Source organism: Peromyscus eremicus, chromosome 13 (genome assembly GCF_949786415.1).
Source record: "Peromyscus eremicus chromosome 13, PerEre_H2_v1, whole genome shotgun sequence".
Classification (NCBI taxonomy): domain Eukaryota; kingdom Metazoa; phylum Chordata; class Mammalia; order Rodentia; family Cricetidae; genus Peromyscus; species Peromyscus eremicus.
In genome coordinates this window covers 3,936,553-3,954,718 of record NC_081429.1, presented here as the reverse complement: position 1 = coordinate 3,954,718, position 18,166 = coordinate 3,936,553, and the positions used below count along the sequence as shown (strand labels likewise).

The following is an 18,166-nucleotide window of genomic DNA, read 5'->3' as shown; positions in this document are numbered from 1 at the left end:
TCCTTATAGGAAGCAATTCTAAAGAAAGCTTTTGTTCTTTAGAATACAAAAAAAAAAAAATCTGTGAATGTGTGTGTCTATGTTCACTTTTTCCAACTGGTTTTCTGATAACTGACAAGTCTGGGCTAGGTGAAAGCGTTTCTGACATGAGCGATGATTCCCTCTGATGAGCAGGCTGCCTGAGGAGTAGTTCACAGAAAGTGAGAACTTCAGAGAGCAAATGGTATGTGGATGTGGGAAAGCCTTTGAAGACACTCAGAAATTCCACCCCCCAAATACTTTAATTTCAGAATTTCTCTGTAAATAAATACCAACCAGCCACATGGTCCAGCAGCAGGAAGAATTATGTTTAGGTAGTTGGAATCCAATTAGTCCATTTGTTGGTCTTAAATTGCTTTAGACCTCCTCACCCACATTTTTAGCAGGTGGCCAAATGAAGCTCTGCCTTAGATAGCGGTGGTCAGCACTATCCCCTCCCTCCCCCCCACCCGGCCTTCCTGCTGTCTTGTGGTCGGCACAGCTCTGTGTGCCTTCCTACTGTCTGGGAATCAGCAGTGGTTTACAGTAGAACACTTTCAAACAGGCATACCAGGGCTTTCCACTGGGATACCCTTTACCAGTCAGTAAAGTCCACTGAGTCTTGGTGGGATTGGATGACAGAGGAAGAAACAGGCCTCAGTCTTGTATAAGAGAAGCAGGACCAGCCTTAATATTATACATCCCAGGGGCTCAGGAGAGAGAACTACAAATGGCAAGGACTATTTTCAGGAAATAGAATCTCAGCACACCGAGCTCTATAGTCCCCTTGCTTTAATTCCTCTGGCATAACATCCTATATACACAGCTTCAGTTCTGTTCTCGTGCCTAGCTCCTATCTTGCCTGATTTCTGTTTATCTACTGCTCCCTCTTAAGTTCTATCTTAATTCTCTCGTCTTAACTCTGCCTCATTTAGGTCCTTTTCACCTTTTTCTTACCCAGCTAGGACTTTCCCATCTGACTTTTCCTCATCTTCCATCTCATTCCTCTAGTACTCTCTTCTAGCCCTTCAATCTTGTTCTTCCCCATCTCAGTTTGTTCCTCTCAAGTTCTTACCCATCTAGTTCTTCCATTCTCTTTTCTCTTCTCTGTCCTCCATTCTCCATGTTCTACCTAAGTCTCCCCAGAATCCAGTTATATCAAGCCCCTGGTCAGCAAGGTCACCAGGCTTGAATTTTACAGGGTCATAAAGGCAGGTAAGAATTTTTCCTCTGTCAGTGAGCACCAGGCTTTCTTTAACAATCCAAAATGGGAGTGGTAAAAGAGAAGGTCAACTGAGTGCTAATGACCGGTTAGCATATCACTGTTAGTCCTTGAAAGTGGCTAAGGGAGATAATCTGATTCCAGAGAAAGCCTTTCCTGAGGCTGTTCTCCAAATACCTGGAATGTATATGTCCAGAGAGTGGTCAGTCCACACTGTTAGCCCTTCTAAGGGAAAAGTCAATTGGGAAAACTATGAAGGCACACATGATTTTCATAACAGAATACAGCTGATATATAACAAGCCAAATAACACCAAAAACTCCTTGGAATTTGGCTTCCTCTGGAAGAATTCCCTGATTCCCTCCAGGTAGTGACTTCGCCATAACCAGCTGAGTTCTTATGATATATTCCTGTGGCCCCGCAGCACCTCAGAGAATCCTGAAGTCTTAAAATTAGGTAGCCTCTTCACTTTTCTGTTGTTTTTCCAAAGACAGTGTATTACTACATACCCCAGGCTGGCCTCAAACTTCCATCCTCCTGCCTCTGCCTGCCAAGTGCTAGGCTTATAGGCATTCACCATCATGCCTGGACATTTTCTTCATAATCAGTTCCCAAATCAGTATCAAACAATTTATCTCAAAGCAAATACATTCAAAGCAGTGCCCTTTCAAGCTTTACAGTCTTCCCCGTCCTAGTCTTCATACTGTGTCTCCCTCTTTCCCTGACTTAGTCCAGGCCTTCAAAGGCTGCCGGCCTTTCTACAGTCTCCTTGACCTGCCAGACTGTCACTTGAGCCTTTTTCCTCTTAACTGAATTACTTCAGCGGCTTCCCTGGCCACCAGGTGTTCCTCCGCAGCGTCATCCACTGTGGCCACACTGTCCTAGTGGCTGTTTGTACCCCACCTCAGCCAGTGTCCATTCTTGTACTCACTTCCAGCGCTTGCCACCTGGCGCTGTTCACTCCGATCCTTCCCATCTCTCAGCTCTTAACCGAAATAGGCCGCTGTCACTCCTGACTTTGCCTTTGTTCTTTGTTTCCACCACAAAATTCCTTCTCTTTCCTCTAATTTTCCAAATCCAGCCCTTTTCCCCAGAATTACTTAGATCTCACACTCCACAAATCATCCTCTCTTTCCTGAGATCTCACGGTCCGCATGGTTTGTACCCACAGTTTAACACATAATGCTGCTATGACTGTGTGGTCTGCTTTATCTCTTAGTCTTCGGGTCTGCTGCATTGTCTACTTCTTGAGACGGTGATAGAAGCATGAGACTTTAAAAGACCCAGTGGTCTCTTTGTTCCTTTCAGAAGTCATAAGTGACAACGAGAATTTCTGTGTTCCCAGGATGCAACCCTGAAAGAACTCATGATATGTTCTGGGGATACTTTACTTTTAACTGAAGGAAAACTCCCTCCTCCGGTAAGATACTGTTTCTAAATGGCATTTCGTAGGTAGTGGTTACTGTTTTCTGATTACTGTGATGATGGGGAAATGAGAAAATATAACAGTCATAAAAACATAGACAACTTTGCCAAAATCTTACCATCAGGCAAATTTCCTTCCTAACTGCTAGATAAAATAGCTATATGTAAAATAAAATTAAAATCATTATCTATTAAAATGTCTATATACAATTAAGTTTAAATTATATGTAAAATCAATTATATAGAGAATTTTATTTCCTCCATTTTTATATTTAACTTATTTTTTAGAGGGAGTCTCACTATATACCTTGGGCTGCCCTGAAGCTAGCTGTGTAGACCAGGCTGGCCTTGAACCCAAGGAGACCCACCAGCCTCTGCCTCCTAAGTACTGGGATTAAAGGCGTGTCCACCACTAATAAAATAGTTATTATTTTAACCTTATCAAAAGTCCAGAAATTACCATTACATCCAAACTAGTCATTCACTGCTGCTTAATTTCTTATATTCCCAGTGTTACAAATTTGGCTTGTTTTTAAGTTTTGCTTTTGTATTTATTTTTATTTTTATTTTTGCCTGTATGGTTTTCTGTGTACCGTGTGTACTTGGTGCCCACAGAGGCCGGAAGAGAGCTCCAGATCCCCTGGAACTGGAGTTATAGTTGTGAGCTGCTGTGTAGGTGCTGACACTGGTCCTCTGAAGGGCACTGAGCCGTCTTTCCGGCCCCTAATTTTGTTCTTACAATTAGTACTGAAACTCTCTAAGGTAGGGTTATTAAATCAAAAGGTATGCATGTTCTTAAAAGACTTTTTTGTTCTGTATTGCCAAATTGTTTTTCTGACACATTCCAAATGACAGTCCTCTCAGAAAGTAAAAAGACCCATTTTGCTGCCCCCCCCACCCTGCGCGCGCATGTGATTTTTCTTTGTTTTTACAAGCATTGCACATCACTGCTTTTAAGACCAGTGTTTATTCATTTCTAAGGCAAAAAGATAAAAATAAAAATGTCCAAATTCCAATAGCCAGATAAATGACATTCACTTATTAGGACATTCAGACAGCATAGAAAGCTGTTTGTCAAATGATGATAATGGAAAGCAGGAGTCACAGCCATGTCTTTCCCCTCGTTTCCCGTGTGTCCTTCTAAGAAATGGACTGTAGCCAAGCATTAAGAGTCCAGTGAGGGTGAAGCAGGAGGATGGTGAGAAAAAAAGAAAAGAGGGGAAAGGAGGTTCAAAATGTGCATATTTATAAGCTGCGAGTTAATGAGGATATGCATCCTTTGCACTGTCCACTGAAGGGTCACATCTCTTCATTATTTTAATGTTCTGTCTTTAAATTCACTTAACCATGTCTTGAGGATCACATATCAAATCTACTCTTTTCTTTTTCATAATTTCATAGACTCTTATTTGACTTTGCACAAGGATCTTTAAAGTGAATGTTTGAATAGATCTATGATATAAAATTCCAAATACCTAAAATGTTGGACCAGGAAAAATTGGAATGTCTCTTCTTCCCAGCCCTCACCATCCCAGTCCTCCACACAGGCATCCAATTTTTTCTGTAGCCTGCAGAGGTTTACACTTTGGTATGTGTACACTCAGGTATGTGTCCTGTATGTATACAGTGTACATGTACATGCATGTGCATATTTTCCCATTGCACAAATGATTATATGCTGCATACCATATTTTGCATATAGTCCATGCTAACTTTGAATTCATGGCAGTCCTGAATTCAAGTCCCAGCTTCCCAAGTGGTGGGATTAAAGACATGAGCCACCTTGCCTGACTTTTACCTAGTTTTTTCATTTGTATTTTGTCTCTAAGTATGTGTTATGTTAGTACATATGAAGTTTCTCATTCTATTAGTAACTGCATGGTAGTCCACTTCGGGAAAGGACTTGTGTTGTGTGTGCTGGGGATAGAAGGGAGGACCTTGCCTGTGCTGGTCTCTCACTCTGCCACTGCACTGCATCCCTGACCTGTAATTTATTCGGCCAGTCTCTTCTCAAAGAACGTTATAGAAATGTACGAATGAAGGCTGGAGAGATGACTCAGCAATCAGCATGTACTGCTTTTACGGAGGACCCAAGTTTGGTTCCCAGCACAAGAGCAGGCAGCTCACAGCAGCCTGTAACTCTCTAGCAGTGAAAGTGAAGACTTGAAGACTCAGTCTTAAAACACTCTGTTCTTCAGGGTTTCTTGAAGGTGCCCATCTGGTGGTACCAGCCTGCAAGACTGTCAGGACACTGGGAGAGTCGGGACCACTCCAACTGTGCCTCTCCTCAAGGTAGCAGCTGGGGATCTGCTCCCAGCCAAGGTAAGAACAGTGCCCTGGGAGTCAGCTGCAGTACTTACATAAAGAATGCCAGGCTGAGGGGTTGGAGCAGGGCCTCCGCAGTTAAGAGCACTTGTTGCTCTTCCAGAGGACCTGGATTCAGTTCCCAGAACCCACATGGCAGCTCACAACCATCTGACTCCTCTCCACAGTATCTGACACCCTCTTCTTGCCTCCTCAGGCACTGCCTGCACATGGTGCTCAGACTACTTGCAGGCAAAACACCCATACACATAAAGTAAAAGTGTATGTATACATATATATATGCATATATATACTTATGTGTATGTGTGTGTGTGTGTGTGTGTATATATATATATATATATATATATATATATATATATATATATATATATATGTGTTGTGTGTGTGTTGCACGAATCTTAAAAGGTCTTATTAATAAAAACAAACATGGAGCCAGGTATTGGGGTGAACGCTGAAAGATCAGAGAAACAGAATAAGCCACATCCAACCTCACCTTGCCAACTTCTCAGCTGATCTTGTTTCCTCAAGCTGGAAGCTTCTGAGTCCTTGTCTGAATGGATCTCAGCTGAACTGCTGCTAAAAGCCTAGCTTAAAAAGCCTAAAAAGCCTCTAGTTCCTGGTTCTCACGCCTCGCCTTATATACTTTTCTGCTTCCTGCCATCACTTCCTGGGATTAAAGGCATGTGTTTTTTCCAAGCAGGACATTAGATCTCAAGTCCTGGGATTAAAGTTGTGTGTACCACCATGCCTGGCTTCTATGTCTATCTAGTGGCTGTTCTGTTCTCTGATCCCAGATAAGTTTATTAGGGAGCACAATATATTGGGGGACACAATATCACCATATTTCCCCTTTTTTGTCTAAAATAATAAAAAGTTCATGACTAATATAAGATAAACTATATCCAATAAGTATATACAATATATACAGTCAAGAATTGCATTAACAATGTCTAGTCCATTAACATTTGACAGATTCAGACAAAAAACTCCATTATATTTATTAACAATGTCCACTCCATTAACATTTGACAAAATCAGACAAAAAATTTCATTATTTATCGTATTTAAAACAAGTAGTTCCTTTTTAAAAGTAGATTCAATAATCTACCTTTTGTCTTATCATATGTATATATGGCAAGTTGAAAATCAAAAGCTAGTCAGTCATTCCTTTATAACATCTTCCATACTAATGTCCATTTTTAAGCAGTGCTTTGTGAGCTCTGGGAAGCGCTGTGATCTTAGCAAATGCCCTAGTTTGCTTTCTGTTGTTATGGTAAAACACCTTGACCAAAAGGAACTTGGAAAAGAAAGGCAAATAAGCCTCATAGTTCACATGATTATCCATCATTAAGGGAAGTCAGGATAGGAACCCTAGCAGGAACCTGGAGGTAAGAGCAGAGGTAACTGAAGCAGAGATCATGGAGGAAATCTGCTTACTGACTTGCTTTTCAGGCTCACATTCAGATAACTTCTTGTAGAACTATCTGCCTAGTGGCAGCACTGCCCACAGTGGGCTGGGCTCCCCCACATCAGTCAATAAAGTGGCCCACATGCATGCTTGCCTACAGGCAATCTGATGGAGACAGTTTTCTCAGTTGAGTTTACCTTTTCCCAGATGACGCTAGATTGTATCAAATTGACCAAAACATGAACTAGCATGGAGATCTTGAGGATTACTAATACCTAGTGCTTTTTCAAAGACCTTTTATGTGGCAGCTCTCAAGGGCCTCAGGGCAACAGTCCCACCTACTGTCATGGGCCTACATAATTGTGGCTTCACCATTCCCATGGCTACAAGGGTAAGAGCCAGAGCTGGAGCCCAGACACATCCTGCATAGTTCCAGGCCTTTCGGAGTCTTTACCAAAGCACCTGGGGGCTGCTTCTTGGGTGTCACCCAGCTGACTTGTTTGAAATACAGTCAGCAGAATCTTGCTGTCGAATTCAGACTGCAGCTCATGCATCTCGGTGGACACAGCCCCCAGCAGGAAGGGAACTGCCTTTGCAGAGTCCCACTTCACTCCAGCAAGTGTGCTTCATGGCTGGAGGCGTGAATAAAGGGACTGCATGTGTTTTAGCAGGCCCAGCGCTTTAGGGATATGGTGTGGTTACTGTATCTTTTACTTAACCTTGAGCTGTTTTGGTGCTTTGAAGAACAAATGGTATTCTTTTAAACCTCCATGAGGAAATCAATGTAAATAAGTCAAATTCTTCTGTAAGTGTCAGCTGTGGCATTTGCAGAGAATTATTCTGATTAGATTATATGAGTTCATTGTCAATAGTTCTGAAGATATCTAGGTGCTAGAAATCATGATTACATATAGAGAGGGGACAGGTTTAGAAAGCATGTTTAACCTGTTTCTCCTTGAAAGTAAAGAGAAAGATTCACCTTGGATAGTGCTTCTGTGTCACAGTGGGAACTCTTCATTTAGAATTTCTGAGTGTTTGGGGGACATAAGAACCACTGGTAAGCTGGTAGTAGTAGATGCACTTGTCTTCACCATTCTCAGAAGACTGAAGCAGGAAGATTAAGAGTTCAAAGCCAGCCAAACAACTTACCAAAACCCACTTAAGGAAGAGAACTTCATTTAATTATGTAGAACCAACCTGCAATTTCTTAGTATGTGTTAGCAGGGTGCTCCACAGTAATCAAGAAATATAATTTTTAAAAAATGAGTGTGGATATCCTAAACTTAAATTTTAGTTATTATTTTCCATGAGAGAACATTTGACATGTTCTCCCATCATATCGTGTGTGTGTGTGTGTGTGTGTGTGTGTGTGTGTGTTTTCTTGGGGCATATGTGAAAGTTGTAGGTCAACTTTGTGGAGTTGGTTCCTCCTTCTACCTTTACATGGATTTAGGAACTTGAACCCAGGTCACCAGTTTTTCCCAGAAAAGGACCTTTATCTGCTGTGCCACTTCACCGGCCACCATGTTTACGTGTTTTGAGACAAGGTAGCCCTGACTGGCACAGTCAGTGGATCAGAGTGACCCAGACATCAGTGATCTTCCTATACCTGCCTCCAAATACTGGATCTGTGTGCTCGGCACCCAGGCATTGTCTTTTGGTTTGGGTTTTATTTTTAAGCATACATAGATCCTCTTGTTAAGATTTGCTTCATTCCATGAATATTTATTTACTGAGCCTTTACTGCATAGCATCCAGCACAGCAGACACTGGTAGACAAAACCATAACTGCCTGCCTCCTCTTGAAAATCTTGCTCATAAATATGCACATATACAGGAAAATGAAAAGTTCAGGTAAGTGTTCTGAGGAAGGAAAAGAACGTAGAGTATCTGGCCAGTGGTCTTCTATGAGGCAGGAAGCAGCCAGCAGGGAGACAGCCTGGAGTGTAAGCCGGGCTGCTGAGTGCCAACAGTGAGGTCATGAGCAGGTGCAAAGGACTCAGGTCAGAGGTTCAGACAGCACTCTAGGGAGCCTGGCTACCGTCTTGAGAACATGGCAGAGCACTTGAGAAACATGTTCTTCCCAAACATGCATCTCTGCCCTTTTGAAGGTGCTCCTGGCCCTGAGACTGCAGACGCTACCCTCCTCTACTTGGGAGATGTGGAGATCTCAGAAGAGGCCACATTGGTGGAACTGAAGTCAAAGGTCAGGCCCCTTCCTGAAGCATTCGTTGGTGTTGAACTGGCTTCTTCCAGGGAGATATTAATTAATGTATTCTTCTATTTCCTCTTCCCCCAATTACAGTCTGTCCTGATATGGCATGTGTTATATGCCATGGTCAGGGGTAAGTATCAGCAGGCAGCCCACGCTCAACATAGACACCGTGGTATCTGTTGGTGCCTTGCTCTTGTGGTTTCCACTCACCCAGTCCTCACAGGCATGCTGTGCTTGTGTTTGGATCTGTCCTCGGGGACTTGTGACCTATGTTCATTTTGACTTTTTAGGAAACATGGCTTCTTGAACCATCTGTAAAGCATTCCCTTTAGCTCTTCATTGATATTGTTTGTGTACATTGTGATCCACTTGTTAAATGTCATTAGTTCCGAGCTGTGTGGTATGGGTTTCCCTCGGTCAGCTGAGAGCTGACTATATGAGGATGCTGACCTGGATGTTTGTTGTCTGTGTGTCACTTTGTCACACCTGGATGACCCTACAGCACACAGTGATGAGACAGTGGCTTGTGCTGTTAGACTGCCATGAACCCTGCTTCTGCTACTGCAGAGACAGACACAGTGCCTAGTATGGCCCGCAGTGGGCATCTTTTGTGTCCCCGGGAAATGAAATAACCCTCCTTGAGAAAAGCAGTGGCTCCATTCCCATGAAAACAAGTGGGAAGACCTTTTTATTCCTGGTCCTCAGTTGAAAGATTAAAGATGGCCATTTTTAGGCAAAAAACTTAATGCACAATGGCTGCTTTCCATGCTTTATCCCCATATGAAAGGTGCTTAAAGTTTCCTGCCCCTATGGAATTAGATCATGCAGTTTGGGCCTGCCTGTTAGAGCCAAAACAAAGTCTTTTAACTGTTTCAAAACCAAAAGTTCTGTAACCAAAGAGCAGATGTGTTTGCATACTTGTGTTCATGTAGATGAACAAGCAGGCTCTGTGTGTGTAAGTCGCACCCATGTAGAATTGATTCTTAAGTGGCTTTGTAAAAACATGACTAAGAAGTTTTTCAATTTGAGTGCAATGACGCACGCCTTTAATTCTAGCACTTGGGAAGCAGAGGCAGGTGGATCTCTGTGAGTTCATGGTCAGCCTGATCTATATAGTGAATGCTAGGACAGCCAGGACTACATAGAGAGACCCTGTCTCAAAACAACAAACAGCAACAACAAAAAATTTCAGCCTTGAGTGCTAGTACATACCTGTAATTACATAAGAGGCTAGGCAGGAGGATTATCCAAACTGGGTTGCAGAGCAGAAGCCTGTCTCAAATTTTAAAAATAATAAAATATTTTTTAACTTGGATTTAGAAATAGAAAGCTCATTTTTCTGGTCTGTTTCAATGAAAGGAATATAAAAAGTACCAGGATATACTTCATTTATGACAGATATTTCTGTAATGTTATGGGGTTTTTTTGAGGCAGATAAGATATATCCCGGGCTGACCTGGAATACAAACCTGTAGCCAAGGATGACCTTGAACTCCTAATCCTCCTGTCTTCACCTCCCAGGGCTGTGGTTGTGGGCATGTCCTAGCACACCAGACCCTTGTGGTTTCTAATAGATTTGTTGACACTCTGACACTGAAGTGCTCGTCCCTTGGAGTTACATAGTGTTTCACTCAGATGCTTTGGAGTGCTTTTAAAATCAGAGACAAATGTCTGTTTCTTCTTCTAGGCCATGGCCTTGACCTCTGTCTCAAAGCTTGCAGTCCAGTCTACAGCCCTTCTTAGAGTTTGGACAGTGGAGAGCAAACGCCCCAGCAGGCTCTTGCGCATTGACTGGCGGCAGCTCAAGTAAGTATCTCAATGGATTCCTGGCCAACTTCCTGCTGCCACTGTAGGGGCTAGGGGGCAAGCAGGGTCCATGAGGGAAGCTGTGCCATGAGTCAGATTATCCCAGAAAACCCATCCCTAAGAACTTATAGTTGGATAAGCTTCTTGTCCCAAGTTAATTCTGGGATGATATCAGCCTCCATGGTAAGATCAGACATAGCATTGTGCATTTTCTCTGTGCCCTAGAGACCACAACATCATAACTTAAAGGATTTCAGAGTGACTCAAGAAATAGAGCTCTCTGATATTCAGGGCACACACATGACCAGCTGTTCCACCTCTAGAACCCTAGTGGGAATGTTTGGAGCATTTAATTTTAGTTTCCTTTAGCAAAAGCAGCCCTAACATGTTCTTTCATGTCTGCTCAATTATCAACCAAAAGCACCCCAGCCAACCTTGGCCAGAGGGGTGTTTGATTGGCATCTGGCCGTCTTCCCAGAGCTGAGTCTCCATGTGCAGTAAGGAACGACCCAGTGTCCTCGAAGCAGCCACCAGAGTGCAGATGCTCTGCTCTCTGAAAGCCTGGCTCCTCAAGTGCAGCACTCAGCACCCCCTTTGTTCAGGGAAGTGTTAGAATTGGGGCCTGGAGCTCAGAGAAAACCTGCTGACTTACTCCGTTGCTCTGTTTGAATTCCCAGGGAGTACAGACTGGGCCGGAGAGCAGAGCTCTGCTTAGAGCGTCTTCAAAAAGAGGAGGACTTGGGGTAAGGAAGCCTGTTGCACACCTCCCACAGGGTGGCAGTTTCCCTGAAAATATAGGGGTCTGATCAGAAGTGTGGTTTTCTCACTGCATCTGAGTAGTCCAACAACTCCAACTGTAACTGGGTGTGGCTGAAGCAGGAGTCCCACAAGTTCATTGCCAGCCTAGACTACGTAGCAAGAACCTGCCTCAAAAAACTCTAGAGATCTGTGTGGCTTTCTTATAACTCACTTTGGTGTCAATAGCAGCGAGTGTTAGTTTGTCATCCCCAAGGAGTTACTGAGCTCTTGGCAACCTGAGGCATTAAGGGATGCACACTCACAACTCTCCCCAGGGCGTGTGATTTAGCGTGGTTCCTGTCACTCTGCCGCTGCTGACACACGGCGTGCTGAGTGATGCATTTGCAGGTGTCTGTCTCCTGGTCTCTTATAGAAGTGCTGTGAGAGCAAACTGTTCATTCTTTCATTGCTGTAGCCCCAAGACCTGCAATAGTATGTGTGATGTAGTAATTATTTATATACTAAAGAAGTACCCCCAAATCATCTACACTCCAAGCATTTTGTGCTTTTTGCACATGGGGAAAATGTTTATGTGACCTTTATGACTGTCATTGAGTACTGTCTTCCTTCTCCCCATTGCAGTGAGATTGCTCTTAGGTCAGCCTGGTCTGAAAAAGTGCCCTTCCATCCAGGCCTGACCTTGCCTCAACCCCAGCCTCTTTCTAAGAGTACATGTGTGGTCAGGGAGTTTAGGGACCAATTCATGTGAACACTTTGAGTCTCTTAAATGCTGTCATCTCCTTGAAAGTGAGGTCATGGTGGTTTCTGGTCCCATAAGCAGAGCTCATGAGTATTGATTTCGCCCTCAAACCCACCTTGAATATTTATCATTTAGATGCCTCCTGAATTGGCAAATGAAAACAGGTCCTCTTGTTTATGACTTTTCCAGTACTGTAATTACTACTAAGCCTTTTTCCAGCAAGCTTATAAACCTGTATTTTATGAGCATGGGTGATGTGTGTATTTTTCATGTTTCTCCAGAAGTTTCTTAGCAGACAATCTGATTGGTTTGAACCCTTTATCTAGAGTGACTAGACTCTGACAATGTCTTTCACAGTAGTGGTAGCCTTGTGCCACACAGCTGTTTTCCATGTGCCCCTCGTCACGCTGCTGCAGGACCTCTGTCCTGCTGCACACCTGAGGTGGGCAGCCTTGTCCACCGTGCCTGCAGCATCCATCTTTTCTGTGCTGTTGCCTGGTGCCACTTTGCTCTCCTGCAGCCCCCGGGATGTGCTGCTGAGGACACAGCTACGCATCCCTGGTGAGAGAGCCTACACCCTGGCCCTGGACCTGGTATGGGACACCACCCGAGGATGGACTGCTGGCTCCTTGAGGCAGAGAGTGGCTGATTTCTATTCTCTTCCTGTGGAGAAGATTGAAATTGCCAAATATTTTCCTGAAAAGTTTGAGTGGCTTCCAATATCTAGCTGGGTGAGTTGGGCTTTCTCAGAGAAAGCAGAGCTGGTTGACCTGACATTAGAACCAAGTTTTTCACAGCGGTAGAGAGTCCAGTGAAAATTTCCAAGTTGAATTTTATTGGTATTTGATTTCCCAATAGAATCAGCAAGTTGCCAAAAGGAAAAAGAAGAAAAACCAAGATACTTTGCAAGGGGGACCATATTACTTGAAAGATGGAGACACTATTGGCATTAAGGTGGGTTAAAAGTGAATTTACCATTTTGAAACACAAAGATCAAATATTTTGTAGAGAAACTTAGCAGATAATCTTGTTTTATACAAATTGTTTCAGAGAATGAATGAGAAAGAGGGGAAAGACAGATAATTCATTGTGAGGGAGGCAGAGCCTTGAGACCAACCCTGCCAAGGACAATAATAAAGGACTTAGGCCAGCTTGCTTATGACCCTTGTCCTAGTTTCTCTGTCTATCCCTCTGATAAAATACCCTGACAAAAGCAACTTAGGAGAGAAAGGGCGTATTGAAGATCACAGTGCCAGGGCCTGAGAAACCTTGTCACATCACAACCGGAGTCAGGAAGGGTGGTGAGTACATGCTTGCTGCTCAGTTTCTCCATTTTACAGTCCAGGACCCTGTGTCTGGAGAGATGCAACTTGTAGTAGGCAGGTCTTCCCACCTCAGTTCAGGCAATCAAGATATCCCCACAGGCAGGCGCCTCTCCCAAGTGATTCTAGGTTCTGTCAAGTTGACAGGTAATACGAACCATCACACCCAATGAACATAAAAATCTAACTCTAAATAAAATAGTAGCAAACAGCCAGGCATGGTGCCTTTACCTGTAATCACAGCACTTGGGAGTTGGAGGCAGGAGGATTATAAGTTTCAGGCCAGTCTAGACTTAGTTTATTTTATTCATTTGTGTGTATGTGTAGTTATGCATGTACAGAGGCCAGGAGAGGATGCTGGGTATCCTGCTCTAGCACTTTGCTTTTGCTGAACCTGGAACTAATCTGATGGCCAGCAAGCCCTGGTGGTCCTCCTGTCTTCACCCCTCTAGTGCAGAGGTGGCCAGCATGAGTAGACACGCCTGACTTTTCCCACATAGTTGCTGGAGATTTGAATTCAGGCTCTCAGACTTGAACAGCAAGTCCTTACCTGCTAAGCCATCCTCCCGACCATAGGAAGGGCAGAACAGACTCTACAAAGTGGTCTTCTGATCTCCACACATGTTGTGGCATGCTCATGTTATGTGCATGCCCACCCACCCCCACTACCACACACACACACACATACACACACACACACACACACACACACACACACACACACACACACACGCAAATAAATAAAAATACTGACTGGAAAAAAAAAATCTAGTTTTTCAAAAACCAGTTAAGTCTGAGTATCTTGTCAGTTTGAATAGTTTTACTACAAGCCTGTTGTAAATGTAGGCCAGACTGAAAATTTGGTCTTTATTAAATGTAGAATCTCCTGTTTGATGACGATGATGACTTCAGCACCATCAGAGATGACATTGGGAAGGAAAACCAGAAGCAGCTGGCTTTGGAGAAAAAGAAAAGGTAACTCTGAGGCTTGGCCAGGCCCTACTCAAGGCCCCCAGGAGTGAAAGCTGGCACTCTTGCTACCCTTTCACACATCTCCTCTGATCTTCTGCAGGGCCCTAGTTGTCACCCAACAGTGTTCCAGGTCAGGCCCTTCATGATCATCCCCATGAAGAGCTGAAACATTGTGTATTGCTGCCACTGCTGTGTGCGGCCAGGCGCCCCCTTTGCGTGCGACTGGAATGGTTGTGTCCTTACCAGCCAGCACTGCTTCCTACTTTTTCCATCTTATTTTTTGAGACTTAATGTTGTTATAGGCTTCCAGATTCAAAAGCCACCACTGGGGCTCATTATAGGCTCACCTTCATAAAGGACCAGCATCACTGTTCCCTACACACCCTCTCAGAGAGCATGCTTGCCCTTCACTGACACCCTTCACAAATGGTGGTAGTATGGCACTCTGAAGTGAAGCTCAGAGTAACTGGTGGCACAGATACTGGTTAATCTGGAGAGCATGTGAGTGTGATGGCTAGGTCAAAAGCTAGGACTACTAGTATAAACATCCCTGCTAGTAGAAAGGCCAACAAGCTAATAAAAACATAAAGAGTTTGAGCAGAGAGTTCACAGAAGGGAAATGCAGACAGCTTGTTCATTCATCAACAAAATGTCAATTCAAACTACTACACATTCACTAGCATTACTGAAATGATGCCTCCTTGGTAAGAAGACAGTGCCTGGGACAGTGGCCCAGCTGGCAGGTAGAGATGGAACAACACTTGGGAGGTGCTTCGCACTACTGAGGAGTACACACCTGTCACACAGCAGTACCCTCAGAAACAGTAGAAAGTGCCCAGTAGCCTGAGCTCAGCCTTCGCATGAGTCTGTCCTAGGAGTCGTCTGCAGAGGGCACTGTGCAGTGTGAATGCCAGACCAGCAGCCACAGTGCCATGGTTGTGTTTGGGAGTCACAGTGAAGACTGGTCTGCGAAGTGGTGAGTGAGAGTTACTTGGGGACAGAGACTGAGAAAGCAAAATGGAGCTGACCGAACTGTCACCTAGGTGTGTGGCTATGATTTGAGTACACTGTGAATGTTAACTTTCAGTTTAAAATGTGAAGGAGAGAAGGGTTACACTGTTGAATGTGCAGCCAGGATGTGGGGAACCCCCTTCTTACAGGGATGGCATGAGAGTGAACTGGAGCCCTCAGATGGGCAGTTTGAAAACATCTGTCCGACTTGCAAACCCTGTTCTACGTTGAGCCCTAGTATCAGGAATGCATTTGGGAGCCATTCTAAGTACCCTTGGCACAGGGCCTGGAGGGATGGCTCTAGCTGCTTTTGCAGAGAGGACCTAGCTTCAGTTCCTAGCACCCACATGGTGGCTCACACCATTTATAACTCCTGTTCCAGGATATTTAGTGCCCTCTTCTGACCTCCACAGGCACCAGGCATGCAGGCAAAACACACATACACATGAAAGTAAATCTTAAAAAAAGAAAAAATCTAAATAGGCCCCTCACCCATGCCTGTGTATCGGTGCCACCTTCTGTCTCCCACAGCCGAGAAGTCCTGCGTGCACAGAGCAGCGATGTGTTCTCCAGTGCAGAGATGCGCACTCGGCCCCGGGGACCAGAAGCTTCTCTGTCCATCCATGTTGCAAGCTTCAGATAGCCCTGCAGCCGTATGCACTGTGTTCCAGTCCGTGACCGCGGCCTTGTGGGTTTATGGTGGACAAGCTGGTTGCCTCCATAGCCAGTGATACCAAGTCTTCAGCTTTGTGACAAACAGATGACACTTCTCAGGCCAAGCAGGTACACCTGATCACCAGCTCTGCAACACAGCAGCCGCAGAGCTGATCAGACCCAGACACTGTGCCAATCAGTACAGACTTCCCAAGCCTGGCCCCAGCGGCCTCTTTCCATAAAGTGTGCTCCTGGACAGTGGCAAGTTGTTCAAAGAGGACAAATCTGATAGCTAAGACACACAGTCAGTTGCTTACACTGTTGAGGTGACCAGTTAGCCATCTAAAGCTGAAGCTGCAAGGGTAAGGGTATATGTGTCCTGAGTTCATTCCCGGTTCCAGTACATGCCTCTTCTTGGGACAAGTTCAAGGTAGGACTCTAAGAGAGCTCAGGCTCACGTTCCCTTGGTGTGATGTTGACCATCTACAGCCTGGCAAGAGGCAGGAAATCATAGAAGCCTAGCACAACAAATCCAGGTTCCCAGTTGTCCTGGGCAGACTGGCCTTTTCCTTCTCAGTCAGCACATGTAACTAGCTGATTTAAGAGATTTGGTATTTATGCACTGTAACTAATACACTATCAAAACAGTATCTATTACTGAACTGGCAGGTTTGGGACCCTGGACTGACTTAGTCTAAGACAGCACTCCTAAGAGAAGTTGTCAGGTCTCAGTTTCTCATCAGCTCTTACATGTCTTCATGGAGCAGAACTAAGGTAGGGAGAGACAGGGCAGAAGTAACTCTGGCCTGGGCTTCAGCTGTCTCCTGCTGGCTAAAGCGTCTCACATTCTGGTATTGCTATGCTGACTTCTCTGGAGCTGACACTCAGCAGGTAATCCTGTTCTTCCTTTGTCTTCTCAACACCATTTTGCCAGAGTTGGTGTCATTTTAGGTGACTGTTTCTGTGGAAGCACATGGATCTTAAGATGTTGGGTTTGGACTAGTGAGTGATCTTTAGGCCATGTCCTTATAGCTACACACCAAGGGGTTCCAGCAGACCCATACAGTAAACATTACTTGACTACAACTGAGTCCTCTGGGTAATGGCTACTGTTTCTTGTACTGTAACTGACGTGGCTCCTTAGTTTGCCCTTTCACCCCAGCTTCTGGCAACAGTACTGATGGGCGAGCTGAGACACTGCTTCTAGAAGACGCGCCTCAAGTGCTGGCTGCAGCCCAAGCCTGTTGACGGGCCTTTCTATTTGGTTGTTTTTTGTTTGTTTTGTTTTTTAATTGGGAGATAGAACAGGCTAAACTGGGGGGGGGGGGGGAGGAGGGGGGACCACGGACGGACGGACGGACACTAAGATTGTATTAAAGAAAAAATAAACCATTTTTAAAGTTGCAGCCCTTGGTTCTGTCATACACTGACTGCTTTGTGTCCTGCTGCTTGAAGAGTATGGCCTTTTCTCCAAGCATACTTCAGACACTCAACAAATATGGCTTATAGTAGAAATACTGCTTTGGCAATGAGTATTTTGGCTTAAAATAAATCTAGACTCATGGAAAAGTATTTTGGAAGAAACTGGCTGTCACATAACTCTGCTCACTATTCTGGGGAACAGGATCTGGCCGGGGCCAAGGTGGTACCAAGAATTTGTCAATCCAAAACTGGCTTCATAGCTGCTACCTTCCCTCTAGATCAGACTTAACTATGAGGGTCTCAACGATGGCAGAATCTTCTCACTACCTAAGGGAGCACAAGCAGCTCCCTCTTTGAAGTTCAGTAAGCCAAACATCAGTATATGGAGGTGATTCACGGCACCTTGACAAGAAGCATGGACAGCAGCTACAGTCCACCAGTTGGGGCTCCTGCACCAGCTTGACCTTTTTTGTTGCTAGTGACTAATCCAGGGCTGTGCTGGCTGAACTGCCCATCTGACAGACAGACACACACACACACACACACACCCCAGATTACAACGACTGTTTTGCTTTATAGCCACCAAGTCTTCAGAGCAGCTAGCAACTGTCAGAGCACAGGAATGAGGACAGGAATGCTGAATGGAAGATCAAAAACAGGCTTGTTTTTATTATACAGAGAAGAACTTATTTACAACTCTCTGATGCGGACTATGTACATAACAATACAAGAGGCATCGGCTCCAGGCGGTCACTATAAATTAAGATTATAAATATGAGGGTTAGCCCCACCTGCAGGCACAAAACCTTTTCTCCAATTCCTCAGGGATCCTTCCTTCTCTCCCCCTCTGACAGGCCCCTCCAGCACT

General features: G+C 44.5%; 1 protein-coding gene across 4 annotated transcripts in view; it reads left to right on the top strand.

Annotated features, from left to right (window-relative positions):
• Usp40 (ubiquitin specific peptidase 40) overlaps nucleotides 1-17,199 on the top strand; it is a 78,406-nt gene extending 61,207 nt beyond the window's left edge. For 3 of the 4 annotated variants that reach the window (XM_059278798.1, XM_059278797.1, XM_059278800.1), the window contains 9 exons: nucleotides 2,586-2,660; nucleotides 4,864-4,987; nucleotides 8,510-8,604; nucleotides 10,301-10,419; nucleotides 11,097-11,162; nucleotides 12,438-12,648; nucleotides 12,776-12,871; nucleotides 14,120-14,214; nucleotides 15,754-17,199. In XM_059278798.1, coding sequence (XP_059134781.1) covers nucleotides 2,586-2,660; nucleotides 4,864-4,987; nucleotides 8,510-8,604; nucleotides 10,301-10,419; nucleotides 11,097-11,162; nucleotides 12,438-12,648; nucleotides 12,776-12,871; nucleotides 14,120-14,214; nucleotides 15,754-15,865 — 993 coding nt within the window. In that variant the 3' untranslated portion in view covers nucleotides 15,866-17,199. The other variant, XM_059278799.1, reaches the window with a different exon arrangement.
• The last annotated feature ends 967 nt before the right edge of the window (nucleotides 17,200-18,166 follow it).